Source organism: Dioscorea cayenensis, chromosome 7, assembly GCF_009730915.1.
Source record: "Dioscorea cayenensis subsp. rotundata cultivar TDr96_F1 chromosome 7, TDr96_F1_v2_PseudoChromosome.rev07_lg8_w22 25.fasta, whole genome shotgun sequence".
Classification (NCBI taxonomy): Eukaryota; Viridiplantae; Streptophyta; class Magnoliopsida; order Dioscoreales; family Dioscoreaceae; genus Dioscorea; species Dioscorea cayenensis.
In genome coordinates, this window is record NC_052477.1 from 1122878 (window position 1) to 1133893 (window position 11016).

At 32.6% G+C, this 11016-nt stretch overlaps 1 protein-coding gene across 1 annotated transcript; it reads right to left on the reverse strand.

Annotated features, from left to right (window-relative positions):
• Positions 1-1532: 1532 nt before the first annotated feature.
• Positions 1533-2708, reverse strand: LOC120265699 (heavy metal-associated isoprenylated plant protein 6-like). The gene is made up of 3 exons (XM_039273647.1): positions 2662-2708; positions 2482-2566; positions 1533-2252 (listed from the first exon to the last, which is right to left on the reverse strand). Exons 1-3 carry the CDS (start codon positions 2680-2682, stop codon positions 1660-1662), a joined length of 699 nt encoding a protein of 232 aa, XP_039129581.1. The 5' UTR covers positions 2683-2708; the 3' UTR covers positions 1533-1659.
• Between the last annotated feature and the right edge of the window lie 8308 nt (positions 2709-11016).

The window sequence follows — 11016 nt, forward strand, 5'->3', positions numbered from 1 at the left end:
TTGAAAAATTGTTGAGAAAAATCTGTGGATGAATGCATGCAATGAATTATTAAGATTTTAAAGGGTTATGGGGAAAAAAACAATAACTGATTAAGCTAAGAGAGAAGAAATTCGTGGATTAGAATAGAATATATATATTATTTAGAAGTGATGATTTTTCTTAATTTATTTGCATGAACGATAAGTGAAATTAATAGTGTAATTGTTGCTGAATTAGTTGGACAAAAAGTAAGTGTTAATTAGAAATTATATTATTTGTGGTTAAACTGGGAATCGGTTAATTTTATGGATGAAAAAGATGAGTAAGGTGGTAAGAATTTAATTAGTATGTGGATAATTAAAATGAAAACTGATTATTTATGAAAAATAAATAATTAGATATCAAATCAAACTTATTGTTATCATAAATAATTTTTTTTTTTTGACAAATAGAAAGGTTGTGCGTAAGTGTAGAGCACAACTACAAGCTCAACAAATATCATATATTTTTTTTAATGAAAAATAAAATATAATTTAAGTAGAGGGGTGTAAATAAATAAATAAATAATATTAAATCCATAAACAAAGGAGATTATGTAGGTAGTTGACAAAGCCAAACAAACATTAATTAGTAGCTTGAAATAAACTAACTGTGTAAAAGAAAATTTCATTCTGATCATTTACTTCTCTGAATTTTCTATTTATTTTTTATTTTTTATTTTACTTTATTGAATACTTCTCTTATTCATCCACATGTGTAGAGTAACTAGAGTTTATCCTAATTGAATATAAAACCGATAATTTTTTACTCAGATAGATTGAGTGAGTGAGAGTGAATGCCATCAAATCTTGTTATTCCGGTTATATAATTAATTTAATTAATTTTTTTTAAGAGAGTGAATAACCCACAACAATATTAAAAGAAAACAAAACAAAACAAATATGTATATATAAATCAATCTTAAGCACCAATAACAATGATTAGGATATTAGATTATAGAAAGAGAAATTAAAAAAAAAATTAAAACATTAAGCCATCTAGATGACAAATGATATTTATCAAACTGAAACCACCAAATCAATACCTAACATATAGTGCTAGATCCGAGGTCATATATGTTCCCAATATTTTCTTTATTAAGAAAGTAAATGGAGGATCCGATTCTGTGTCTCTATACTTTTTTTTTTTAAAATAATAGACGACAAACAGTATTATCGGAGGAGGGATTTGAACCCATGACCTCTCGCTTTTTTTTGTATCATCGTTTGCAAATGTTATCGATGATTGACGTTTCTACTATATCTTATTATATATATATATATATATATATATATATGTGAATTGGATTAAAAATTGTAATATTTTATTTTATTTTATTACAAAAATATAATTTGATACCACATTTACAATAAAAGGGTAGTAGGATTTTTTTTTTCCCATCAATATGATGAGTTATTTGTCCACTTTATTAAATAATAATAATAATAATAATTTGATTACTTTCGGTGAAGAATTTCAATTATGCAGCATCCGATTCTCTTCCCTCCAATTCCACAAAACCATATATATATATATATATATATATATCACCACTCTCATAAATCTACAACACTTCACCATGCATCACAACTTCCTTTTACCATTCTTACACCTTAATTAATAATTAATCTCTTGCCTAATTAAACTATTGCACAAGCATTAGGATTCTCATCACTGAAAACAGAAGTAATATTGTTTCCATGATCACCACTGTGGTAATTCCTAGCATAATAATAATGATCATCAGCAGCAGCAGCAGCATAAGCTTCACTTCCACTCATTACTCTGATGAAATCTCTTCCCACTGGTCTTCCAAATCCATACCCTGATACATAAACTGGTGCTCTATAAGTACTGTTGTATCCATGACTCACATAGTATGGACCATTCTGTGGATAATAATGCACCATATGAACCTCTTCTACATCTTTAGGTTCAGCTGAGGTTGCTTCAGCTTCTGCTGAAGGTTTAACTTCTTCTTTCTTCTCTTCGGCCGGTGCTGCCGGAGGAGCTTCTTTCGGAGGCTCTGGCTCTGCCGGAGGTGGAGCAGGTTCGGCCGGAGCTGGTTCATTCTCTGGGTTTGGTGGTGCTGGTTCTGCAGGTGGTTCAGTGTGGGAGCAAATTGTGGCTATCTTTCTTGTTTTCTTGATTGCTTTTAGTATTTTCTCAGGGTCTGCTCTTCCCACCACTGTCAACTTCTGCTGTGGAAAATCAATATATACATCATACACACCTGAAGACATACATTCATCAAAATAGAATTAATGTTAGATGTATTATTTACGTAAACAAATCAAGCTATGATACTATATCAAATTCAACTAAAAGCTTAAACTGATAGGATGAGAAACTTAAGCATATATATATATATATATTCAAATATATATTTTTTAAATTAATCGATGTGGGATTATTAGTTATTCTAATATTTAGTTACATGTATGCATGGAAAGAAATAGTACCATCAATGTTGTGCATCGCCTTCTTGATTTTCTGAACACAACCATTACAGTCCATACGGACTTGTAACTCCATCACTCTAGCTTTCTGCAGATAACAATCATTAATTCGATCAAATCACAAGAATGATGAGCGAAAACTAATACATTACTCAGCAAAAGCATATACATATAAAAGCACACCTCTAGTACTTCCGGAACCATAATTGTTTCTTCTGAAATCTGAAGGGTTTGGGATCAATGAGAAGAAGATGGGTATATATGTATTGGAGGGAAAGGAATTTTAGAAAGGAAAAAAGAAGTGCACCAAAGTCATTGTCATATCTCTTGGAGGAGAGGATGAGAAAGAGGTGTGTCTACAAAGAGGATCAAAGGGAATTTGCTTTTGCATGGGGCCATGAATGAATGATTGGCTTGCAGATGGAATATCCCAGCCGACCAATTGATAATAAAATTTTTCTTTTTGGTTCTTTGCTTTATTTAAGAGAAAAGGTATCCACTCTTCAAGAATCTCTCTGCAAGAAGAAAAGTGTGTGGCATATGTTTTATGTGGAGAAAGACAAGTAATTAAAGGTACATTCATTAGTACTACAGCTAATTGAATTCAGACACTTATGTGATTATATGAATGATGAGATTTGTTCATAAAGAGAAAAGAAAGGTGATGTGTTAGATGCTATTAATGGAATTCAGACATTATATATAATTCAGAATCAAATTCATGAGATACTATTTTAATTGCAGAAATTTTATTTGAACATAAAACTATTGAAGTTGGGGAATTAAATGTAGTATGAATTTCTTATGTATTAATCCCACTTTATATATCATTTCGATCTAGTGGCTGGTGTGCCCTCTCCATATTCCTGCTAGTTCTTATTTTTATTACTTTTATAGTAGTTATTACCATGTAATCTGTCTCTCCCTATTCAATATATATAGATGTTTTATTTTCCTTAATAAATTTGGAGGTTTATTTACTTTACTTGTATTGAAATAAATATTTTAACAACTTTGAGATTTTTTTTCCCTTTCATGATTTATGGTGAGAATTTGAAAATGTTGGTCCTCGCAATGATTTCAAGTTCATGATCATCAAGAAAATTTGTTAGAATTGAAAGAGAATTTCATTTTCAGACTTGTGTTTTTTTTATGGAGAATTGAAGATTGTGACTGGTTTTTAAGGCAAAGTTATCTTGTGATTTTTTTTAACAGTAGGCGACAAGAACCCCAATTTAAGATTTAAGTTAAAGACGGTTCAGATGTGACGTAAAAGACTCAATACAATAAGCCAAGCAACCATTGGAACATTCGTTGATCAAATTTGAGGAAGTTTTAATTTTTATTAAGTTTTTATACATTTATAAATTGAGTGATTGATCAACGGGGAGCATTGTATACTTAAAAAAATCTGCCACATATTTTAGCTACTTGGTTAAAAAAATTATAGAAAATACAAAATAATTGAGTAATTGTATTGTATCTATGTTATTATCATTTTTGACGAAATATCTATGCTATTATCAATTAAAATATTTAATAAAAATACCAAATAATTGTTGGGGTTTGGACGATATTTTGAAACAGTGAAAAACTGCGGAAATTACTGTAGCGATGTTACTGTTCACTGGCACAACTCTGATGGATGACATCTTCACAACTGGAGAAAATATTTCTTCAAAGTCAATACCTTTCTTTTGACTGAACCCCTTCACAACCAATCTTGCCTTGTACTTTGATTGTGAGCTATTACTTTCAGTCTTCAACTTGTACACCCATTTGTTCTTGAGTGTTTTCTTGCCCTTAGAAAGCTTCACCAAATCATAGGTGTGGTTCTCACACAAGGAACTCATCTCCTCCCCGCATGGCTCCAAACCACTCCCCGCTTCTTCTCATGTTGCATAGCTTCCTCATATGTTTCGGCTCTCCTCCATCACCCGAGCATAACATATTCATTGACACCGTATCTACTAGAAGGATGACGGTCTCTAGTCGATCTTCTCACTTGGGTCTCAACTGGTGGCGTTGGAGATGCTTCTTCAATTTCTTCAATTGGCTCTACATCTTCACCTGGAGGAACTTCACTTCTACCAATCTCATTACCATTTTCTTGGACATCTCCCCCTTGAGATGAACTCCAGATAGGTGAAGGAACCGGATCAACACTCATGTGAATCTCAACTGAGGAACTAGAGGTTTCACCCTGCTCATCAAGCTCAGTCATTTGGTCTTCTAGAAACACAACATCTCTGCCTCCCCGATAACCTTCCCTGCTAAATGGATCCCACAATCTATAGCCAAACTCCTCATGACCATAACCCAAGAAAAATGCACTCGCTTTGCTTTTGTCATCAAGCTTGGACCTCTCATCTTTAGGAATGTGAACAAATGCCCTGCAGCCAAATACTCTCAAATGAGTGTAGGAGATATCTTTCCCAGTCCACACTCTGTTCGGCACATCACCATCTAGAGTCATGCTGGAGAAAGATTTATCATATCCAGCTGCAGTCCCTCATAGCTTCCCCAAAAAGGACTTAGGAAGCTTTTGCATGAGAGAGCATGCATCTGATCCTCTCTTCAATTGTTCTGTTCATTCTCTCAGCCACACCATTGAGCTGAGGTGTCTTGGCTGGAGTCTTCTCAAGCCTGATGCCATGACGTCTACAGTATTCCTCAAACGGCCCTCTGTATTCACCACTATTATCTCGCTTCATCGCCTTCAACTGCTTTTCTGCCTCCCTTTCAACCTTGACATGGAGATCCTTGAAGACGCTCAAGTACTTGATCTTTGGTCTTCAAAACAGTTGCCCAAACCTTCCTAGAATGATCATCAATGAAGGTTACAAAATAGTGTCCACCCCCAAGTGTTTTTGTCCCGCATAGAACAAACATCGAGATGCACCAAATCAAGAATATTTGATTTCCTGGATGGGGGGTGGGAATGAAATGCCACTCTATGTGTTTTCCCTGCTAAGCAATCCACACATGTTTTGAGAGATGCTCCTTGCATATTCGGTAGAAGATTCTTCTTGGAGAGAAGCTGTAGCCCTTTCTCACTGACATGCCCAAGTCTTCTATGCCATAGCACAATGCTTGCATCTTTCTGAATTGCATTCAACTCTCCTATGTGTAACTTAGCTTGCATAACATAGAGTGTATTTGCCTTATTCCCTCTAGCAACCACTAACCTTTGGTGAGCTTGCACTTACTTTCACCAAACCAACTGACAAACCCATCATCATCAAGTCTTCCTATGGATATCAAATTTAGGCGAATGTCTGGTACATGCCTAACATCCTTGAGTACTAGCTTGAGCCCCTGATTGGTCTCCAAGCAAATGTCTCCAATACCCACAATCTTTGATGCACCACTGTTACCCATTTTAACATTTCCAAAATCACCACTAGAGTAGGTAGAAAAGAAGTTACCATGGGGAGTGACATGGAATGAAGCTCCTGAATCAAACACCCAGTCACTCTCTTGGCTAACAAGATTAATACAATCATCATCACAAATGACACTAATGTCACCATCTGTGGCTACTGTATTAGTCTTCTTCTCCTCTTTACTTCCACCACTCTGCTTTCTTTTTAGGAGCCTGCACTCCCTCTTCATGTGGCCCATCTTGTTACAATGAAAGCACTTGATGTTTTTCCTATTCTTCGATCTACCTCTGGATGTGTCTTTGTTGCCGTAACCATGAGGATGCCTGCTCTTGCTTCTACCACGACCTTCTGGCTTTTCTGAAACAAGAACACCCGAGGAAGTTTCACCTTTCTCCTTCCTCCTAGCCTCTTCGCTCAAGAGACTTTCCTTAACCATTTCCATGGTTAGCTTTCCACCCCAGTGTCAAGTGCTCGGAGATACCACCAAAGTTTCCCAACTATCCTGCAGGAGCTTAGGAGTAGCAATGCTTGCAACTCATCTTCAAGAGTCATCTTCATAGATGTCAATTGGTTCACTAAGCCCCGAAGTCACTAGTATGCTCTGCCGTACTTCTTCCATCTCAGTACTTTCAAATTTACTAGCCTTCGAATGATTGAGGCCTTGTTCCTCGGAGGTGCTCTTTTTCATACATGCCTTCTAACTTTTTCCGAGTGCATCGGCCTTCACTTCTTCGGAAATGTGATAAAAGATGTTTACATCCACCCATTGCCGAATCGTTGCGGTAGCTTTTAGATGTAAAATTTCCCATTCACCATAACTCACCTTCTCCGGTTTTTCTTTGCCCATCACCGGCATGTACAAGTCTTTTACAATGAGTAAGTCTTGCATCTTTGACGCTTCCAAATCGAATAATTCGATTGGGTTAACTTTATCATCCCACATGAAGCTTGCTCGGCCATCTCGATTCACAACAAATAATCCCTAACCACCCTGATCTCTCTGATACCACTTGTTGGGGGTTTGGACGATATTTCGAAACAGTGAAAAACTGCGGAAATTACTGTAGCAATGTTACTGTTCACTAACAGTGAAATACCCTCTCTTCTTCTTTTTCCCTCTCTCTCTCTCTCTCTCTCTCTCTTTCTCAATGAAAAGGAACCCCCTCTAGCATGACCCATCCTCATTCCCAAAGAATGAGAAATAATTTCACCTTGTGAAGTTACCTTCTTGCCCTCCATCTTCTCCACTATTGACCTAGCTTCATATTATTATTAACCATGGGCTAACCTAACAAATGGGCTGGACCCAACAATAATTACTCTGCTGCTCTTTTCTCTTCATCCATCTTGGACTAAGTAAAAAAAAACAAGACAAGTGTGAAAAATAAATGTTGGATATGTGAAGGGCTAATTCAATCCCATCTCATACACCCAAACTTATTCATGTGATTTCCTTGATTTATTCTATATTTTTATTCGGGCACCAATTTTGGATAATAACAAAGTCAATCACCTTATTTAATTTTTCTTGGATTAACAATGCTAATTAATTCTTTCCCTTAATCCTAATCTTTTCTTTCATGAATTGATATTGCTAAATAATTCTTTCCTTTTTATTGTTGATCATGATTTACTTTTTCAATGGATTGATGATTCTAATTATTTTTTCCCCTGAGATTATTGATCCTTAATTTTTTTAGATATATAATCTCCCATTATAAAAAGGACAGAAAAACTCTAACACAAGAGACATGACCTAAAAGAAATGCCAGATACAAGCACATTTATGCAAACTCAAAAAAGAGAGCTCACCCTTTCGCACTCAACAACAAGTGTGACAATTCAAGCACACTCTCACAAAGGAATAAGGTAAGGGTTTTGATTCGCGGTAACGTAGAAAGATTACCACGTGTTACGTGGTAATATAAAAATATTATCATGTCTGGCATTGCACAGGTGGTAATGTGGATGGTAATATCATATTACTAACTTATAAATATTATCAAAAAAGTGGTAATCCTATTACCACCAAATTTGATTTCTATCTTGTATTACCATGGTAATCTTATAACTTTTTATATTTTAACAAATTGATTACCATGACAATCAAACACAGTAATGAACTATTCCCGGTAATAAGAGTTTCCAACCAAACATGATTATATTAAATTACCGCAATATTCCCAACCATATAACATTTTCACTAATATTATCATGGTAATCTCGTTACGTGGTAATATGTCATTATCACGAACCAAACAACCCCTAAGGATAATCTTATAATGAAGTAGAAGTTTTAAAATTCGGAATGTTTTAAGACTTAATAAATTTAAATTATTTTTTGGGAATTGCAAAGAGTTGGAGGGACTTATTGTTACTCCCCGCATAAATTTATTATTATTATTGAAAAATAGACATTTTTTCTTAAAAAAAAAGGGTGAAAAGTAACAAAAGGAAAAGGCATTTACTTGTTGCATTTCAAAAGAAAAAAACCTTTATATCTCAAAAGAATCTTAAATATTTAAAATAATAAAAGGAGAAAAAAAATCAAAAGAAAAGGAAATGGGCTAGCTAGCTTTCTAGAAACTAAATTTCATGGGATTAAAAATATTCAAAATTGACTCAAAATAAGAAAATCAACATTACAAAAAAAATTCGTTGCCCTTTGATTATTGATTGTTGACTTTGCTGAATTCTAACCAAATAATTTAACTTATCAAATCAAATCATATAAATTATATACATGCTTCTAAGCTAAGATTTTTGAACAAGTGTTACTTGTATTAGTCTATACCAGCATACCTAACCTTTAAAACTTAATATAACACTTAAGCAAGGAATTGGTCAATAAAAATTATTAAATTCACAACTAATAATATAAAACATTTCAAGCATATATATAATTGAATTGTTATAAAAACACCATGAGAAAAACTCCAATGGGTACACAAAACTCCTAAAAAGAAAAATACAAACCATTTAGTCAAAGAAATAATAAATAATAAATAATAAAAAAAAAAAAAAACCTTATCCATCAAGTCCATGTCAAGTGATTAACATATTCTCCTATTTAATGTGTTATATTCAAACCCTAATTGACCATGAGAATTTTACATTTATACCCTTAAAGAGTGTGCAAAATTTTATACATAACCCTCTAAAAATTATATCTATAAATTATTATCTTTAACTAGTGAGTATATACACAAATGAATTGAAACAATATGGTAGATTTAAGGATATGAGTGTAAAACAATCATTTAAAACATTTCAATTGAATATTGACTCATATATATATAGGTTAAATTATTATTTTTAAAAATTTTCAGTTATTAAAAATGATTTTTGATTTTTTTCTCACATAAAACAATTATTTTAAAATTTTGAATTATATATATATATATATATATGCAATTTCCTACTTAAATATATGGAAAGGGGTAAAATAATCATTTTAAAACATTCAATCTATTAATGATCCAAAGAAAAAACAAAATACATATATACACCTAAACATAATTCCTGATTTTTATTCTACACAAACAAACAAACAAATACTTATCCAATATTTATGGCCATTTATTAAATAACGTCATTGACCATTCAACCACCAACTTGCTCTGCCACGTTATTGTCCATATCTCTATGGCCACTTCCTTTGAAGCGTTCTCACTTGCAACCCCCACTTGCTGTTTCCTTAATTAAACTTAATTAACTAATTAAGCAATATTTTAAAACACTAATCACTTGATCTCAAAGTCTATAAATTGGCTGATCTAACTCATTTCCTAATACCATCACATCAATATAGTTCCTCATCACTTACTCTCTTCTTCTTCGTCATCTTAATTAGTTTTTTTTGTTTAGTTAAAATTAATAGAAAAATGGTGGCAGGGAGCTTTACTCATGAAACAAGAAGCTCAGTTGCACCAGAGCGTTTATGGAAGGCAGCTATTCTTGATCATGAATTAATTCCTACGCTTTGTTCGGAACAAATTGCAAGTCTTGAGCTTATTGAAGGTGATGGTGGTGTTGGCACAATCACTAAGCTCACTTTAACTCCCGGTATGTTTTTTTTAAGTTACTAATGATATATACTTATGTTTTGTTATATATATAACTTTATCAAAAATAGATTTAAGTTGGTATTGGCAATTTAATTTGATAGGCGATGTTGCTGATCTGAAGAAAAAATCGTTAGTTATTAATAATGAATTGGTTATAAGTTTATCTTTTCAATAACTTCTTGATCTATTGGCACTAAATTTTTTTCCATGGGGTGTTTGTTTCAAAAAGACCGAGATTAAACCCTAAAGCCCAAGTAAAGTGTGGGTATAAATGTGTTGTATGAGGTATTAACTTCACGTCTTATGTTATGTCTCCGACTTCTCTTAAATGAGAAGCATTTGTCATCTATCTGTCAATATATATATATATATATGGTAAACTTTGTTTATATCACTAAGTAAAAAAGAAAATAATTTTAGTAAAATGTGTTTACTAAATAGATTTAATGTGTTTAATGATAATTTAATGCACATACCTCCTATATTTGATGAGTTGATCATTAATTTATTTGAGGAGACGTTGTCGATTTATATTGCCAAGGAGAAAGGACTATAGTTATAGGAATTTGATTTTTATAGAAAAATTAAAAATTGAGAAAAATATTTTATTTATTTATTTATTTATTTTTGTGTGTGGTATAGGGATTAGGGCATGGAGAATTTTTTCCCATATTTTGTAAAAAATAAAATAAAATAAAATAATAATTTTTTTTTACTAAATTAGGATTCATGATTGTCGGTTTATTTTACTCTAAAGTCTAATAATGTATTCAAAGCCTATTCTCTGAAGTATGAAAATCTAATATGAAACTATTATTAAAATACTAAAACAAATTGCATAATTATAATTTTTTTTGTGGTCAATATACTTAATTAGGTTCATATATAGTTTTTACATAATTTCAAGCTGTAGACAACAACAACAACCGTGTGAGCTATTTATCATAAATGTTTAATTATGAGAGATGAATAAAGTAATAACATCACTTGTATAACATTATTAATAACATAAAAAATTTCAATATTTATCAGCACATGGAAGCGCTGAAGCTTTTCTGGTTACACTGACAAAATATAAAATAGCC